Consider the following 19736-nt stretch of genomic DNA (forward strand, 5'->3'; position numbering starts at 1 on the left):
GTGTGAAGCCAGCATCAATCATTTCAACAGAATGAGTAAAATTCATGAGAAGGAATGAGAGAAGACTATGCTGATGAACCATCATGCTTAACTAACAGGTTTTCTGTACAGGCCTTTCCTCACCTCTGATGGTTTATTTAAGCACGTCTACAATGTCTGAATTATCAGTGAGTTCTGCCCCCGCCCCCAGGGTGATAAAGCAGAGTCTATCACCTTCACCTACAGCAAGAGCTGAGACTACACCTCATGGGCGGAGCTAAATTACCATTCCCCACCCTCCTCTCAGACTGTTCCTGTTGTTGTTGTTGCCTGGTTCTTCCAGGTTGTTTGGAGTCATGGCGAAGGATTATGTCTTGTTAGCTGTTGTGTCACTGTTATCTGTCGTCCAGCAGGGTAAGGCGCTGGTTTTGTATGTGTAACAGGTATCATTCTCTATTTCCTATGGTTCCTGTTCAAATGCACACTCCCTGCTGTACTCTCGCCTACCTTTGACCGTGCCAGTGAGCTCGGAACACTGCCACATGCATTTCAGTTAAATTCTACATGTTTTATTCGGATAATGAGGAACAGCTTCAACGGGTTTAGTTTTTCGTCCCCTTATCTTGAACCCCTTGAGGTAATTCCTATCTCTTCCAGCTGGTGAAAGGTTAAAGGCAGTGGACGAACCTGGATGGAAGGCAGAGGGCAGTTTAATCTGGAATATGATATGAATGCAGGAAGTTGTGCTAAACTACATTCATTTAAACAACTTTACATCTCAACGAACGCACTGTCCAATTCTAGGCCCTACATGTTTGGTGGGACATGAAATTTTGGAGAAGGTACAGTGGAGATGTACTTTATAGCAGTAGGCCTGAGGGAAGTTCAGATGCTGCTGCAGTTTAAAGATTTGATTGGTGTCTTGGTGGTGGGGGAATACCCAGTTTTGATTGAATAAATAGAAGCAATTGTGGCAGGATACCTATTAGAATTATTGCCAAATGAATAGGAGGCCATGGGCAGACATTTGTGTTTGTGAAAAGCAAAACAGGTCAGGCCAAGGAGCAGGAAAATCCACGTTTCGGGCAAAAGTCTGTTCATACTTGTTTGTGAGCTGCAATACTTTGACAGAAAAAGATTCAGCAGTTCTTTTCAGAAAGGAATTGGATAAGTTCTGAAAAGATAAAAACAAATAGAGAACTATGGGAAATGGATAGATGGGATAGCATTTTTGAAACTCTGTGGGTACAATGGGCTGACTCACCAGCTGTATTGTCACAAGACACCACTTAAAAGGACAAGCAGGAGGCTGGGAGAACACAGCAAGCCAGGCAGCATCGGGGGGGGGGGGGGACAGGCAGGAGGCTGGGAGGTCACAGCAAGCCAGGCAGCATCAGAAGGGACAGGCAGGAGGCTGGGAGGTCACAGCAAGTCAGGCAGCATCAGTAAGTGGGCAAGTTGACCCTCCTTCAGGCCTACGGAGCTGCAGATAAAGGGGAAGGTGGGTGGGGCAGGGTTACTGGTGGGGAGAGGGGTGGAGTAGTGTTAGGTGAACACAGTGGGTAGGTATGACCTGGTAGGTTATTGGGAAGACTGAATCTGGTTGGTAGCTGAAAGGAAGGATTGGTAGGTGGAATAGAAGGGAGGAGGCAGGGCTGGAAATGGAATGGGGGATGGGTGGAAAGGTTATTTAAAATTAGAGACCTCCGTGTTGAGTCCTCCGAGCTATTGGCTGCCCAGGTGGAATATGAGGTGTTGTTTTTCCAATTTGCAGTCTGATTCACTGTGGCAATGAAAGAGGCAGAGGATGGACATGTTGGAGAGGATGTGGGAAAGGGAATTTAAATGGGCAGTGACTGGGAGGTCAGGCTGGTCCTCGCTGAGATGCTCAATGAAATGTGCCCTTAGTTTACGTTTAGTCTCACTGGTATAGAGAAGACGACATCGGGTGCCTCCTCGAGACTGCTGCAGAACCCCAGCCTGGAGCCTTGCCACATATTCACCATCCTCCCGACCTTGAACTCCCTGAGGCCGAACGGTCTGTCCTCAGTAAAGGGCTCACGTTTATGCCTCCACCTTAGCGAGTTTGGCGCCCACCACGATATGGAGCTCTTTTTCCATCGCCTCTGTGCCTTCTTCTTTGATGAAGACTCCCAACCTCCCTCCGAGGACCCCATCTCCATCCTTCCTCTTCCACTTGGACACTTGCTCCTCACCTCTTGTCTCCCCTGATTGTGACATCAGCAACTTTTGATTTCTCCACCCCCCCCCGCCCATTCCAACCTCACCCCCTCCAAACATGCAGCGCACCATTCTCTCCGCACCAATCGCCGTTTCACCAGTAAACCTGCTGACAAAGGCAGGATGGTGGTAGTCTGGAGGATGGACCTCTGCAGCACAGAGGCCAAAAGTCAGCTCTCTGACACCATATCCTACCTTCCTCTTGACCACGATCCCATCATGGCCCAACAGGCCACTATCACCCACACCATCTGTGACCTCATCACGTCCAGTGATCTCCCCTCCACTGCCTCCATCCTCATAGTCCCCCAGCCTCGCACTGCCTGGTTCTACCTGCTCCCCAAGATCCACAAGCCCAACTACCCTGACTGACCTGGAGCTGGAATAAACCAAAAGCCAGCCTAATAGTGACCATGTAACCACAGTTAATTGTTATTAAAACCACTTCGTTCACGACTTCCCATTTGGGAAGGAAATCCTTACCTGGTCAGGTCTCCATATGATTCCAGATCCGCAGCATTGTGGTTGATTCTGCAGCTAGCGGAGGGTTGGAGAGCAAAAGGAGTTGAGTCCAGACATGCCTGCGTCTGAAGCAGAGAAGATGCTGACCCTTTCATATGCTGGATGGAATATGGATGATAGTCTTCCTCAGCTTGAAGACCAGGTTTGTGACGAGTTTAAAAACCCAAAACAGAGAAAGGTTGATCTGGCTTACTGGTTTTCTGATCAATACATACGTTTCTGTGGCATTTTGGGGGACCCTAGTGCTGTTGCTCCTGAGGAGTGTAGGCTTCCATTTAGTAGCTGAGCCAAAGGTTGAGAAATAAAGTAGACTCAATGTGAGATGGAACATTGAATGAATTCATCCCTATGCCATTGCTTTGTGCTAGGGGCAGGATAAGGGCAATAAGAGTACATTACACCAAGGACAGAAATTCATTGTAGGAAAAAGAAAATTTTATCTATGTTTTGTCAGAAATTTCCAATCAGTAAAATATGTTGAAATTTTTGGAATGTGAGGCTACAAATAACATTTAATATGAGATTTGTCCCGTTGTATAGAAATAAATGAAAAGCTTTCCCAATTAGGAGGCAAAAGCAGGCCAGTTGCATCTCTCGCAGTTTAATATCTCTTGCTGTTTGGTCACACCAGCACAGTGTAAGACTTTTATACTATTTAAACTTCATTCCAGAGTCATCCATTCCATTCCTTCTGCTGAGGAGTCCCACCTCTTTAAGATTTTCATCACTTGCGATTCTCTAAGGTTTTTTTGTATTTGTTTTGCTGACTTTTTTTTTCTTATTTGTCTTGCTGCTTAATAAGTAAAATCAGGACCTCCGTTGAGGAAAATACTGAGTTCAAAATGTGGAGGTCGCTGAAATAATATGGTGAAAATTAAATGTTAGGAATAATGATCAGAGTTAATGACAGTGTTTTTGGACTCAGTAACTGTTCCAAAGTATTTCCTCCAGTGAGATCATTAGTGTTAAATCTGTACAATGTGTTGGGCTGCCTCATTGTATTAGCAGATTTATTGTGAATAGCTGCACCGTATAAATCAGAAGCCTCTGTTTAAATTCTGATGTGAGCCAGTTGGCAAATGTCACCTGGGACATTACCTGACTTCAAATAACGGATGTTGGGGCAAGGATTGGGGGCTGCACAATGAGGATATAGGACAATCCTTGGCTGAAAGACCATACCAAGTGTACATAGTTCTTTAAATAAGGATATTTTCTTCACATAGTCATAGAAATGTACAGAACGGAAACAGACCCTTTAGTCCAACTTGTCCATGCTGACCAGACATCCCAATCCAATCTAGTCCCACTTGCCCAAATCCCTCCAAACCCTTCCTTTTCATATACCCATCCAAATGCCTTTTAAATGTTGCAATTGTACGAGCCTCCACCACTTCCTCTGGTAGCTCGTTCCATACGAGCTGCCGGGGGTGGGGGTGGAGTGGTTTTAATGTCTGCTTTCAGAATGCTGGTAATGGCACATTATCACTAGTGTGCAGCAATTGGGCATTCAGATTGGTATCCAAAGATTAGTAACAATATAGGCAGAAGGAAATAGAGGGTTACAATGATAGATTTAGATCAGGGATGATGGGAGGAGGCTGTAGCAGAACACAAAACACTGTTATGGACTAATTGGGCTGAATCACCTATCTCCATGTTACATATCTTACATAATCCTAATAATCTTCCTCTGAATGATTTTCCTTCTTATAGGGAAAATATTAAGCCGTACCTTAGTAGAGATTGAGTCCTCTGTGAGCAATTTGGAGCAGTAATCCCATGATCTTCAATGTGTGATTCGATATATTGTCGGTTCATTGTATTAGGTGAGCAATTGTCTAGTTCATACTAAACTCGCAGCATAAAACCTTCAATAATTCCATACAAAAGATTTTTGTTGCTGGATTATGACATGATTGAATAAAGGGTAATACTTTATGTTGGTGGAGTAGGTTCACAACCCGTTAACACTGCTTTGCCAGCTACATTAGTTGTAGTTTTATAGCCACTCCTTGTATTTTGAAGTTAACTCCCTAAATATCAAATGACATTACTTTCTTTGAGATGAGGATCTTTGTGACCTTATACTAGAATGACATAGGGTAGTGTTTTCAAGGTTTATTTGGAGCGATGTTCATATACAAGTACTTATCATTCTCATCTCCTTCTCTTTCCAAGTAGACTTGTAAGATATCCATTCAAATACAAGAATCCCTCCACGGATCTCATCATAGGAATTTTCTTTCTTGTGGATGAATCTAGATCAACTTTGGGTATAAAGGATCCCATCAGGTCCTCAAACAATGTCTTTGAGGGTACCAAGTGCTGATTGAGTTATACAGTACTGCATGTACCCCCACCACTTGATCCCTAGCAGTTGCCTATCTGCTCTCTGGTTGGAATCAGCAATGTGCACCAGTCAAACATTGGACTACTGTCATCTGCCACATCAGTTTATATCATCTGGTAGCCTGCTGGGACAGCCAGTAACCCACTATAACACCAGTGGCATAGATTTGAGTAATCAATGTAATTAGACTGATTCTGCTGACACGAAGCTATATTTGACATGTTGAGACTAAATGTATAATATTAGATCATATCTCTTAAAAGAAAATAGAAACAAACTGTGCCAGATAACAAAGAAACCCCACAGAAAACATGGAGAATCAGTAAGTAAATCTAGAGCGAGAGAGAGAGACGCTTGCAGCCAAGTGTGAAGGTATGTTACCAAGTCATGTGGTGGTTGACATCTGAGCTAAGGTATAAATAATTTGTCTTTGACAATTGAAGGTAGCTGTGGAAAACTGAAGCACTTCAAATTCGAGAACAATAAAAGGCAAAATGGATTCTGCATTATTGGGTCTCTGATGATGGAAGTATGAGCTGATTTTTATAGAAATTGAGTTTGTAGAAATCTGAAATGAAACAAAGGATTGTTTCATTTTCAAACCTGCAGCTTCACTTTTCTCCTGTTCTAAGGAAATCACGAAATATTTCTGTGCAAAAGTAGTCAAAAACAGGATGTCCCAAACACCCTGTCCTAAACGTGAATAAGTTCAAGTCAGGAAATTGTGTGTGTAAAAATGAATGTGTCACCAGTTTCTGTGATTTCATGTCAAAATGTTTTGTGCTGTTTGCATATTATTGTAATACCAAATTTTAACCACTAGAGGCCCTAGGTAGATTATATGAAGAGTAATCTCCATTAGGTGTGTACTCTAGTACAGTACAATGCAATTGACCTCTCGGATCTTATGCATTTTCTCTTTCCGTCATTTTTGTAGAATGATCAGTAGATAAATTCACACCTGTCACACTACTGATTTAGAACTGGTTAGGAACGCCACAAATTTAGTTGCATGTCTGCTGGATTAGTTGGTCTCTTGGGCAACAGTGGGTGTGAATACAATTTAGATTTTGCAACCCTGGGAGAGAGAGTATTAAACCAAGCTATCTGCTTGTGTTTGTTAAGCAGTGACCCCTGTTGGAAATGTACATATATTGTACATAGGTGAGGACAGGACCGGAATTAACTGTGGCTCCCTCATGTTATATGGGCCAGTATAGTTTGTACTATAACTGGACTCACAAAGGATGGTAGGTTGATAGCAGTCAGTGTCAGACAGCCAATATTTTTGATACAGAGCAAGTTACCCAGTTTGGGAGAAGATGGGTTCGGGAGAAAATTGTATGGAAAGTGCTTGATTTAATACTGAAATATGTAAACAAGGAAGCTCCTTGTTGCTATTTATTAATCTGGACTCTACAATTTATGTCAGTGGAGTTCATCTCTCTGATTTAAGCTATTGATTCTGTGACTTGACTGTGCATTGGTCCACTAAAAGGAACACTAGTGACAGAACGGAGTTGAGCTTATCTCTTACAATTACAGAGATATGACACAGGATGGGCAGGATTGGCAGCTTAATGTTCCAGGGTATAGATGCTATAGAAAAGATAGAACGAGGATCGGGCATGGTGTTTTTGACTAAGGATAACATCACTGCTGTACTTTGGATATTCCTGGGAATACCTCCAGGGACGTTATTTGGGTAGAACTGAAAAATAAGAAGGGGATGTTCACCTTATTGGGATTGTATTATAGACACCCTAATAGTCAGTGGGAAATTGAGAAACAAACATATAAGGAGATCTCAGTTATCTGTAAGAATAATAGGGTGGTTATGGTAGAGGATTTTAATTTTCCAAACATAGACTGGGACTGCCATTGCGTTAATAGCTTGGATGGAGAGGAATTAGTATGTACAAGAAAATTTCAGTATGTGAATGTACCTACTAGAGAAGGTGCAAAACTTGACCTACTCTTGGGACTTGAGGCTGAGCAGGTGACTGAGGTGTTAGTGGGGAGCACTTGGGGCCAGCGGCCATGATTGTATTAGTTTTAAAATAATAATGAAAAAGGATAGACTGGATCTAAAAGTTGGAGTTCTAAATTAGAGGGAGGCTAATTTTGACGGTATTAGGCAAGAACTTTCAAATGCTGATTGGGAGCAGATGTTCACAGATAAATGGTCAGCTGGAAAATGGGAAGCCTTCAAAAATGAGATAACAGGAGTCCAGAGACAGTGTATTCCTGTTAGGGTGAAGGGGAAAGCTGGTAGGTGTAGGGAATGCTGGATGACTAGAGAAATTGAGGTTTTGGTCAAGAAAAAGAAGGAAGCATATGTCAGGTATAGACAGGATAGATTCCTGAAGAAGGGTTTATGCCCGAAACGTCGATTCTCCTGTTCCTTGGATGCTGCCTGACCTGCTGCGCTTTTCCAGCAACACATTTTCAGCTATAGACAGGATAGATCAAGTGAATTCTTAGAGTATAAAGGCAGTAGGAGTATACTTGAGAGGGAAGTCAGGAGGCCAAAAAGGAGACATGAGATAGGTTTGGTAATATGGTTAAGGAGAATCCTGAGAGATTCTACAAATAGATCAAGGGCAAAAGGATAGCTAGAGAGAGAATAGGTTAAAGATCAGCAAGGCTGCCTACATGTGGAACTGCAGGAGATGGATGGGATACTAAATTAGTATTTTGCATCAGTTTTAACTGTGGAGAAAGATATGAAATACAGAATGTGGGGAAATAGATGGTAACATCTTGAAAAATGTCCATATTATAGAGGAGGAGATGCTGGTCTTAAAACGCATAAATGTGAGGTGCTGCATTTTGGAAGGGCAAATCAGAGCAGGACTTATACACTTAAGGGTTAGGTCCTGGGGAGTGTTGCTGAACAAAGAGACCTTGGGGTGCAGATTCATAGTTCCTTGAATGTGTAATCGCAGGTAGACAGTGAAGTGAAGAAGGTGTTTGGTATGCTTTCCTTTCTTGGTAGGTGCATTGAGTAAAGACGTTAGGAGGTCATGTTGTGGCTGTACAGGTCGTTGGTTCTGCCAGTTTTGGGGTATTGTGTGCACTTCTGGTCTCCCTGCTGTAGCAAGGATATTGTGAAACGTGAAAGATTTCAGAAACTATTTACAAGGTTGTTGCCAGGGTTGGAGGGTTTGAGCTATAGGGAGAGGCTGAACAGGCTGCGGCTGTTTTCCCTGGAATGTCAGAGGCTGAGAGGTGACCTTTTAGAGGTTTACAAAATTATGAAATGTATGGATAGGGTAACTATATGTATGGTCTTTTCCCCAAGGTTGGGGGACTCCAGACCTAGAGGGTGAGAGGGGAAAGATTTAAAAGAGACCTAAGGGGGACCTATTTTACACAGAGGGTGGTGCCTGTATGGAATGAGCTTCCAGAGGAAGTGGTGGAGGCTGGTACGATTGCAACATTTTAAAAGGCATCTGGATGGGTATATGAATAGGTAGGGTTTAGAGGGATATGGGTCAAATGCTGGGAAGTGAGACTGGATATATATCAGATATCTGATCAGCATGGACGGGTTGGACTGAATGGTCTGTTTCTATGCTGTATACTACTATGACCTGATGACTCTTCTGATCTTTGTTCCTCAAAACATCAGGAAAGGTTTATGGAACCAGCAAGTTTATTGAAAGGTGATAAATAGCTGTATACAAGAAAATACGAGGCTGAAGACAAAAGGAATTAACTGTCTAATCCATTTTTCTCCAAGTCTAATTTGGCTTGAAAAGCTGGATGAATTGGGAGTGTGTTGCTGAGAATGAACCTCAATACATTACATGAGTTATAAAACCCACACCAGCAGTGAATCTTGTATCCTGCCTTTTAGCTTCTCATCAGGCAATACCATCACTTGCAGTAGTCTGCTGTGTGTTTTGACCTTTTGACCTTAGGACCATTTACTTTATAAAGAATTGCTTGGAGCATTCATTAGACTGAGAATGCTTTGAGAAAGTAAGGACTGCAGACTAATCCAGTACTGGAGCTCAGAGTCAACCTCCACTAATGTTGTCTACTGTATCCGTTGCGCCAGATGTGGTGTCCTCTACATCGGGGAGACAGGACGCCAACTTGCGGACATTTCAGAGAACATCTCTGGAACGTCCGCACAAACCAACCCTATCACCCTGTGGCCGAATACTTCAACTCCCTCTCCCATCCACCAAGGACATGCAGGTCCTGGGCCACCTCCACCGCCACTCCCTAACCACCCGACGCCTAGAGGAAGAATGCCTCATCTTCTGCCTTGGGACCCAGCAACCACATGGGATTAATGTGGATTTCAACATTTTCCTCATTTCCCCTCCCCCACCTTATCCAAGTCCTAAGCTTCCAACTCAGCACCTCCCTCTTGACCTGTCCATTGTCTTTCCTATCTATCTGCTCCACCCTCCTCTGACTTCTAACCTCCTCCCTGCCTTTCATTTACCTATTGCATTCTCAGCTACATTTCCCCCACCCCCTGCCCCTCCCATTTATCTCTCAGCCCCCTGGCACACAAGCCTCGTTCCTGATGAAGAGCTTATGTCGGTTCTCCTGCCCCTCGGACGCTGCCTGACCTGCTGTGTTTTTCCAGCACCACACTTTCGATTGTGAGAATGCTATGATCTATGTTTTTTGTATTTTCATACGATGTGTTTAAATCTTTGCCCCAGCATAGCTCCCTTTATTTGTACTGTTCTAATACTGCTCTGCATTTTGAAATAACCTTTCCCTTGTATATGCAGCACATTTTGCCAAGCAAGTAGGAAGTGCCAGGAAGAAGTATAAAATTGCTCCACCATCAGTTACAGGATCTCCTGATTTTGAAAGAATATTTCGTGCACAGTAAGTTTTATAATATCTATTAACACTGAAGAATTGACTGAAGATTTCCTTCTTCCAATTTTTCCCAAATGAAATTGTGCTTAAGCTTTCAGTGTGGTCGCTTTAAGACTCTCGTTTTATCATCAATAAAAAAATCAAAAGGAAGTTCTTACTGCATTTTTCTTAATTAACTGTCTTGTTAGGCATGAATCAATCTTGGGTTTTTCTTTCTTTTTTTTTTAAAGTTAAATAATTAGCAGGATTTTCAAGTTGAGAACGTTCCTGGAGAAGAGCAAGACCTTGTCTAGATAAACATTCTGAGCAATGCTGCCATTTCCATGACTCTGGCCATTCAGAACGATAGCCTCAGTTCCCAACAACCCGGTCTGAACTGCACTAGATCACAAAGGGTAGGGGAGGACTAGTATTTGGCAGCCAGTACAACAATAAGTACCTTATACACAGTTACAATCACATGCAGGAACAAAAACGGACTCTCAAACACATTTTCAGTTTAATTAACCACGTTCTTCTAATTTTTTTTACCTTCCTCTCTTGAAAGGCTTGACTTTTTTTTGCTTTTCAACTTTAATCAAGAATTGGTACAGGTATCAATGAGCCTCATTAATAATCTTTTGAGTAAATTTTTAACCATGGACCGCATCACAGCTGAGCCTGTTTTGACTTGTTTGTAACCATTGACGTGGTTGGCTGCAGCTTCCTCATCCAAGCTCTTCCTCATTGTTGCCCCGCTAAGGGGGCACTGATCCTATCTGTATCTATCTAATCGTAATCAGGAAATTGCATTCAATGGCTTCTCATCCTGCTCTACCTCATTTCCTCTAGTGTCTCCAAGTGATCCATCCTTGGTCCCTCAGTGACATGATCTAAAGGCATGGCATTAGTTTTCACATGTATGCTGACAACACTCAGCTCTACCTCCCCACCATCACCACTACCGCATCTCTTGACTCCTCCCCTGTTGTTAAACTGTCAGATTGCTTATCTGATATCCAGTACTGGATTAGCAGTAATAAAAATACTTTGAAATTGGAAGCCATTGTTTTCAAATCCCTTTCAAACTCCACTCCCTAGCCATGGTCTTCTACCTATGTCCTTGGCAACAGTCTGTGATAAAGACAATCTGTTTGCAACCTTGGAGTCACACTTGATACTCCAATAAGCTTCTGACCACATTTGTGCTGGCTGAAGAATGCCCATTGTCCCTCCATAATATCACTCCACTTCTCCTGATTCCAGTAGACCTACTGCTGAAATCCTCATCTGTGCCTTTTGTTACTTTATTATTCCAATGCACATCTGTCTAGTCTCCCACGTTTCAGTCTCGGTACATTTGAGCTCATCTGGAACTCTGCCTATGTCTTAACTTACAGCAAGGCACTCTCCTCTATCACTTCTGTATTCACTCAACTCCATTGGTTCCCCATCTAGCAAAGTCTCAGAACATAGAACAATACAGACCAGAACAGGCCCTGCGGCCCTTGATGTTACGCCGACCTGTAAAGTAATCTAAGCCCATCCCCCTACACTATCCCATTGTCATCCATGTGCTTATCCAAGGGCCAAGGGCTATTTAAATGCCCCTAATGTTGCTGAGTTAACTACATTGGCAGGCAGGGCATTCCACACCCTTACCACTCTGAGTAAAGAACCTGCCTCTGACATCTGTCTTAAATCTATCACACCTCAACTTTTGCAATGCCCCCTCGTACAAGCTGACGTCATCATCCTTGGAAAAAGACTTTCACTGTCTACCCTATCTAATCCTCTGATCATGTATGTCCTTATTAAATCCCCTCTTAGCCGCCTTCTCTCCAATGAGAACAGACTCCAGTCTCTCAGCTTTTCCTCATAAGACCTTCCCTCCAGACCAAGCAACATCCTGGTAAATCTCCTCTGCACCTTTTCCAATGTTTCCACATCCTTCCTGTAATGGGGCGACCAGAGCTGTACATAATATTCCAAGTGCGGCCACACTAGCGTTTTGTAAGGTTGCAGCATGACATTACAGCTCTGGAATTCAATCCCTCTACCAATCAAACCTAATACACTGTATGCCTTCTTAACAGCGCTATCAACCTGGATGGCGACTTTCAGGGGTCAATGTACAGGATACCTCAACACATCCACACTACCAAGAATCTTTTCATTGACCCAGTACTCTGCCTTCCTGTTATTTTTCCTAAAGTGAATCACTTCACATTTATCTGCTTTGAATTCCAAATGCCACCTCTCCGCCCAGTTCTGCAGTTTATCCAAGTCCCCCTGCAACCTGTAACATTCTTCCAAACTGTCCACTATTTCACCGACTTCAGTGTCATCTGCAAACTTACTAACCCATCCACCTATGCCTGTGTCTAAGTAATTTATAAAAATGACATGACAAACAGCAGTGGTCCCAAAATAGGTCCTTGTGGCACACCACTAGTAACCGGACTCCAGGCTGAATATTTTCCATCAACTACCACTCGCTGCTTTCTTACAGAAAGCCAGTTTCTAATCCAAACTGCTAAATTGCCCTTAATCCCATGCCTCTGTGTTTTCTTGAACAGCCTACCATGTGGAACATTATTAAAGGATTTACTCAAGTCCATCAACTGCCCTACTCTTGTCCACACGCTTGGTCACCTTCTCAAAATACTCAGAGGTTTGTGCGACGTGATCGGCCCATTGACGAAACCATGTTGACTATCTGAAATCAAATTATTTCTTGCTAAATGATTATAAACCCTATCTTTTATAATCCTTTCCAAAACTTTTCCTACAACAGAAGTAAGGCTGACTGGTTTATAATTACCAGTCATCCCCACTGCCCTTCTTGAACAAGGGCACAACATTTGCAATCCTCCAGTCCTCTCTACTAAACCTGTAGACAATGACGATTCAAATCAAAGCCAAAGGCTCCAACACCACCTCCCTAGCTTCCCAGAGAATCCTCAAATAAATCCCATCCGGCCCAGGGAATTGTCTACTTTCACTCCTAGAATTGATAACACCTCCTCCTTACCTCCTCCTTATCAACCTTGATCCTTTCTAGTCTAATATCCTGTATCTCATTCTTCTCCTCTACAATATTCTCCTTTTTGTGAGTGAAAACAGATGAGAAATATTCATTTAGCACCTCTCCAAACTCCACAGGGTCCATACACAACTTCCCATTTCTGTCTTTGGCCCTATTCCTACCCTAGTCATCCTTTTATTCCTCACGTACCTATAGAAAGCTTTAGAGTTCTCCTTCATTCTACCTGCTAAAGACAACTCATGTCCCCTCATTGCTCTTCTTAACTCTGTCTTTAAATCCTTCCTAGCTAATCTGTAACCCTCCATCATCTCATCTATACCATCTCATCTCAACGTCACATAAGCTTCTTTCTTCTGCTTAACAAGAGATGCAATTTCTTTAGTAAACCACGGTTCCCTTGCCTTATCACTTCCTCCCTGCCTGACAGGGACATACCTATCAAGGACACGCAATATCTGTTCCTTAAACCAGCTCCATGTTTCAACTGTCCCCATCCCCTGCATTTTGCTACCCCATTCTATGCCTCCTAAGTTTTGCCCTATCGCATTATAATTGCCCTTACCCCATCTATAACTCTTGCCCTGTGGCATGTACCTATCCCTTCCATTGCTAACCTAAATGTAACTGAGTTATGGTCACTCTCTCCAAAGTGCTCACCTACCACTAAATCAAACACCTGGCCTGGTCAATTACCAAGCACCAGATCCAGTGTGGCCTCCCCTCTTGTCAGCCCTTCGACATAATGTATCAGGAAACCCTCCTGCACACATTGGACAAAAACTGATCCACATGATGTACCAGAGTTATAGCATTTCCAGTTAATGTTGGGGAAGTTAAAGTCCCCATAATGATCACCCTGTTCCTTTCACTCCTACCCAGAGTTGTTTTGCCGATCCTCTCCTCCACATCCCTGGAACACCGCGGAGGCCTATTTTTAAAAAAAAAAGCTCCCAGCAGTGTGACCTCCTCTCCTGTTTCTAACCTCAGCCCATATCACCTCAGTAGAGGGGTCCTCATCAAAAGTTCTTTCAGCCACCGTTATACTGTCCTTGACTAGCAAGGCCACACCTCCCCCTCTTTTACTACCTTCTAAATCCTGGAACCTGCAACATCCATTCGTGACCCTGCTCTATCCATGTCTCCGAAATGCCCACAACATCAAAGTCCCAAGTACCTATCCGTGCTGCTAGCTCACCTACCTTATTCCGGATACTCTTGGTGCACTTCAAATCAGCTTGCTGTCTGCCAGCACACTCCTGGCCATGAAATCCTGTCCCTGTCTTTCCTACTCACATCCTCCTGTACAGTGGAACTACACCTCAGTTCCCACCCCCCTTCTCAGTTTAAACCCACCCAAATATCACTAGCAAATTTCCCACCCAAGATATTATTACCCCTCTGCTTCAAGTGAAGACCTCCTGGTTCTAGAGGTCCCACCTTCTGCAGAATGAGCCCCAATTATCCATGTACCTGAAACCCTCCCTTCTGCAGTATCCCTGCAGCCACGTGTTTAGCTGATATCTCCCCCTGTTCCTTGCCTCGCTATCACGTGGCACGGGTAACAAACCAGAGATAACAACTCTTTGTTCTAGCACTCAGCTACAACTCTTTGTTCTAGCACTCAGATTCAACCCTAGCTCCCTGAAATCCTGCCCTACATCCCTATCCCTCTTTCTACCTATGTCATTGGTACCGACATGGACCATGACTTGAGGCTGGTCACTCTCTCCCTTCAGAACCCCAAAGATACGATCTGAGACATCACTGACCCTGGCACCTGGGAGACAACACACCAACCACGAGTCTTGTTCATTCCCAATGAACCTTCTATCTGACTCTCTAATCATTGAGTTCCCCAATGACTAACACACTCTCCTCCTTTCCCTCCTTCCCTCCTATGCAACAGGGACAGGCTCTGTGCCAGAGACCTGCACCCCACTTGCATACCCCTGGTAAGTCGTACCCCCCAACAGTATCCAAAACGGTATACTTGTTTTTCAGGGGAACGACCACAGGGGATCGCTGCACTGAATGGTTTTTCCCCCTTCGAACAGTTACCCAGCTTTCTTCATGCCGAGGAGTAACTACTTCCCTGTAACTCTTATCTAGCACAGCCTCTGCCTCCTGAATGATCCGAAGTTTATCCAGCTCCTGCTCCCGTTCCCGTTCCCTAATGTGGTTTTGGAGGAGCAAGAGTTGGGTGCACTTCCTGCAGATGTACTTGGATGGGACACTAATGGAGTCCCTCATCTCAAACATCATGCAGGAGGAACATTGCTCTCCCTGCACTGCCATCCCTGCTAATCCCCTTATTGGAAAGTAAAAAAGAAGAGAAGCTTACCTGATGTGTCCCTGGTGTTTAAGGTTAGAGGAGGTTGATGGGTCGGAGGCCCTACAAAGGTAGGGTCTCGGTTTTAGAAAACATTCACTTATATAGCTGGAGGGAAATAAAAAAAAAGTCCCTCCTTTCCCAGAAACCTCTGCTCTCTGATGTCAGATGTAAGACTCAAATCAGTGACTGGATTAGTGGTGCTGGAAGAGCACAACAGTTCAAGCAGCATCCAACGAGCAGCGAAATCAACGTTTCGGGCAAAAGCCCTCACTGCTCCCGACATGCCCTGGTCCAAGCTCCTGCTCTTCGTGCTGGTGCTGATAAACAGAAATGGAGGGCTTTTAAAATTCTCATCTTTGTTTTCAAATCCCAATGTGGCTTTGCTCTTCCCTATCTCTGAAACCCTCTCCAACCCCACAATCCTCTGAGATATGTGTGCTCCTTTTAATCCTAGATTCTTGTGCATTCCCAGTTATAATTGCTGCATGGTTGGTAACAAAGCTCTGGAATTCCATCTCTGACACCTCTCCACCTTACTTTTTAAAACATTTAGCCATCTGGCCTCATGTCTTATTTTTTGGCCCAGTGTTATACTTTGCTTTGTAATGTCACCTATAATGTAAACATACCTTTTTTATGTAAAAGGTGCAATTATAAATAAGTTATTGTTGAAGCTGGTCTTGTTCTGTCAAATATCTACAAATGCATATACTTCCCAATTGGTTGGATACCAATCAGGAGCAGGGTCAAAGCAGATTCTCCTTTCAGCCTCACCTTCCCTCATACAGAGAATTGAAGCAAATTGTAGAGTGGTATTACTGAAAGTGTTTATGATACAGTAGCACCTCGACATACAAACGACCCCGTTTATGTACAAATCGGTTTACGAACAGGATTGTACGTAAAATCTTGCTTCAACGTACGTACAAAATTCAAGGTACGAACACAAAAAGTCCGTGTGCGACCACGTGGTTTCATTGTTCTGCTTTGCTACGCGCTTGTTGAATGCAAAAGCTCTCGGGGCCCCACGTGATCTTAGTCAGTTCGTCTTTGGCGCATGCGCTGTGAACAGCCATCCAAGCATTCTTACGCTATCCGAACAATGGGAAAAATTGATTCAGTTCCGGACTGGGTCCCGGGACAGATTAAGTTCATAAGTCGAGGCGCTACTGTATTTCATAAAGAGAGCTTTCTGCCAGTTTACTAACTCCTTTTTATGTTAGAGAACTATGGTTTTTTCCCTACATATTGTGAATAAACCTTCCATGGTGTTTCAGGGCTAGAAGGAAAGGACAGATGCCTGGCTAAGGAGGGACCAATTTTAGGAGGATGGCCAATGTTGTGTTGGAGTTGGGCAGGAAGGGAGCCTGATTGGGGTAGTAAAAAGAACAACCTTGGAAACAGGATAGTCGTTATGCTCCCCCTAAGCTGAGGAGCTATGCAGCAGCCTGCAGATTTTCTCGTAGACCGAGGGCAGGCTTAAAGGTACCACATTGATGTAGCCATACCAAACAGTTTAAAGGCACACATTAATAAGCCACACACCACACTGAAAGGTTAGATGGGCCATTAGCCCTGCAGTTCTATATGAACTGACGTTTCAGGGGATGGGTGTCTGGTCAGAAATATTGGGATATTTAAGTCTAGTGTCGACAAAGGTACAAATGAGGTAACAGATGAGCCAGTGTGGCCTGGAGTTAAGGCAAAAGAAGTTATGATTTTCCTGTAAAAGATATGGAACTTGAGATTGAACAGGAGGCAGAGGTCATATGTTTTTGAAGACTTTATTATAATCGATTTTATTTTTATAAAACACTGTGAGAGAACCTTCCCTTTTGTTCCACTTGGAGTAGGAAAAAAAGTTGAAGTTTTATTTGCTTACAGATACAATCTTTGATTGCCAATAATTAACGTCAGTCAGTCCCTTACCTTAATTGAGGCATATCCATATAATGATATGGTGCTGGTGAATAATTCACAGCAAACCTTTAGACAACATAAGATTTGACTTCACATGAACATGAATCATTTGTGTGTAATTGTATTGTGATGGCTGCTTGCTCAGATAACAGAGACATAAATTAGTGGTACGCATCATCAAGGTGAATAAATTCAGTTTGCCCTTTCCTTGCCCTCCTTCCACCACTAGCTTGCCCAGAAATACTCATTCACGTTTATCCAGTGCATTTCCTAAATGTTCTGTCTTCACACATGAGCTGAGATAACAGCTGCACCAGAACTATTCACCTGTGGAGGCCATCACAACCAAGGCTGGCCCTGTCCCTATCTGTAGATAGTAAGAAGTGCAGATGCTGGAGAGTCAGGCAGCTTCCTCAGGCAGCTCATTCCAGTATCCTAACAAAGATTCCGATCAGAAACGTCGATCCTCCTCCTCCTCCTCGGCCTGCTGTGCTTGTTCCAGCTCAAATCCCTATCCACCCCATCCCTACCTGACACCTGTATATGTGCCATATCCAGCAAAAAACGTTAGAAGGACCAGAAATGGAAATCCTGGACAATTTCGCCCTTTTAAAAAGGGAAGTATTTTTGGCTTAAAATCTTTAAAGTGACAAGCAGCAGTATGTTTCTTTCAAAGGGTAATTTAATTTCTGGTGAAATCGGAATCATAGAATCATACTGGCCCCCCCGAAGAGCATCTACCCATCCAGATGCCTTCTAAATGTTGTTTGGAATGAGCTGCCAGTGGATGTGGAGGAGTAGTAGTCCCCACCACTTCCTCTGGCAGCTCATTCCATACATGCACCACCCTCTGTGTGAAAAGGTTGCCCCTTAGGTCCCCTTTTAAAATTTTCCCCTTTCACCTTAAACCTATGCCCTCTAGTTTTGGATTTCCCTATCCTGGGAAAAAGACCTTGGTTATTCACCTGACCCTTGTAGTGCACTGACTGTCATACCTTCCTGTCAAAGCCCTGGCTTTGAATCCCACCCCAGAGCTAAGATGCCAAGGAAGTTGCATTCCTAATGTGGCCAAACACGTTGTGTATCAAGCTGCACCTTCATTCAGCACCTCCCAATGGCAAAGGTAAGAATGAGAGAGGGGTTAATGTACTGGAAGAAAATTTGGAGCTTCTAGCAGCACTATCCATGGTTCCAGAACACAACACACGTGTAGAAAGTGCATGCTGCTGCTTCAGCTCTGACTCCGAGTTAGCTGTAACTCACAACGTTCATAGCTTAATTGTGCTGCATTTCTCTTTTAAAGAATGTTTTCTCATGGAGATGTTAACAACAGAGCAATAAATCTCAGCTAGAATTTATTTTTTAAGTAAGCTTGTGTGTGTGGATGGTGAGCACAGAATCAAGCTGGACAGAATTCCGGTTCCACCTCTGCCCTCTCTTTGCTCTTGTAAATTGGCAGCGTGGATCTTGGTTTCAGTTGCAACAGAATAAGATTCAAGCCTGTTCTCCAGGATCTAACATAGAATGAAGGGAAAATGACAGAAAGAGCCATTTGGCTCTTCCACCTGCTCTCTGTTCGGTAACATCATGACTAATCTGGGTGGCTTTATTTTCACTCTCCTACCCATCCCCAAAACCCTCGATCCTCTCGTCTAACTCAACTTTGAGTGGATTTAATGGTACAGCCGGCAGTGCTCGCTGGGGAAGAGAAGTTCCAAAGACCAGTGACCCTCAGAGAAATTTCTACTCAGACCCCTTGGCATCATGGTAGCCCACAAACCCGCCAACACAGTAAAACAGCAGCTAATGAACTTGAAAGACCCTATACAGACAACAGGCAAAACTAATGACTGCAACAAACACTACATTGGACAAACAGGCAGAAAACTAGCCACCAAGATACATGAACATCAACCAGCCACAAAACAACATGACCCTCTCTCACTAATACCCTTACATACCGATGAGGAAGGACACCACTTTGACTGGGACAACACATCCATCCTAGGACAAGCCAAACAGAGACACGCACGAGGTTTCCTAGAAGCATGGAATTCCAACCGGGACTTTAGCAACAAACACACTGACTTGGATGGGATTTACCACCCTGTGGGAAAAAAAACAGGAAATGACATCATCAATCCAAAGAAACCCAAATATATAAGTAGAAAGCAGGAATCATCAGCAATGCATTAGCTGACCAATGTTGCTAGCCTCAGTACACATGAGCTACCTGGAAAAAAAATTGGTCTGATTTCTGTGCAGTAATCTATTCTCTAAACAAGTACATACTTGTAACCACAGCCTATTTTTGAAATTATAAACATACTTTGTTCTTAAAGACATCTTTATACACATTGTCACTAAAGCAGTTCAGATCAATCAGTAGCATCTCACTGAAGATGTTACCTATAATAGTGACAAAACATCTAAAAATGAACTTTGAACTCAACATCCAGAAATTTCTCCTCATTTCCATCTTAACTGGAAACCACTTTGTTTGAATC

The 19736-nt window shown here is 43.4% G+C and overlaps 1 protein-coding gene across 2 annotated transcripts in view; it reads left to right on the top strand.

Moving 5' to 3' along the window:
- Positions 1 to 282: 282 nt before the first annotated feature.
- mgst2 (microsomal glutathione S-transferase 2) overlaps positions 283 to 19736 on the top strand; it is a 43489-nt gene continuing 24035 nt past the window's right edge. Inside the window, exons 1-2 of one of the 2 annotated variants that reach the window (XM_072584100.1) lie at positions 283 to 393; positions 9856 to 9955. In XM_072584100.1, coding sequence (XP_072440201.1) covers positions 336 to 393; positions 9856 to 9955 — 158 coding nt within the window. In that variant the 5' untranslated portion in view covers positions 283 to 335. Of the gene's footprint in view, positions 394 to 4518; positions 4572 to 9855; positions 9956 to 19736 lie in introns of those variants that run through there. The other variant, XM_072584101.1, reaches the window with a different exon arrangement.

The sequence above is a fragment of the Chiloscyllium punctatum genome, chromosome 14 (assembly GCF_047496795.1).
Source record: "Chiloscyllium punctatum isolate Juve2018m chromosome 14, sChiPun1.3, whole genome shotgun sequence".
NCBI lineage: Eukaryota > Metazoa > Chordata > Chondrichthyes > Orectolobiformes > Hemiscylliidae > Chiloscyllium > Chiloscyllium punctatum.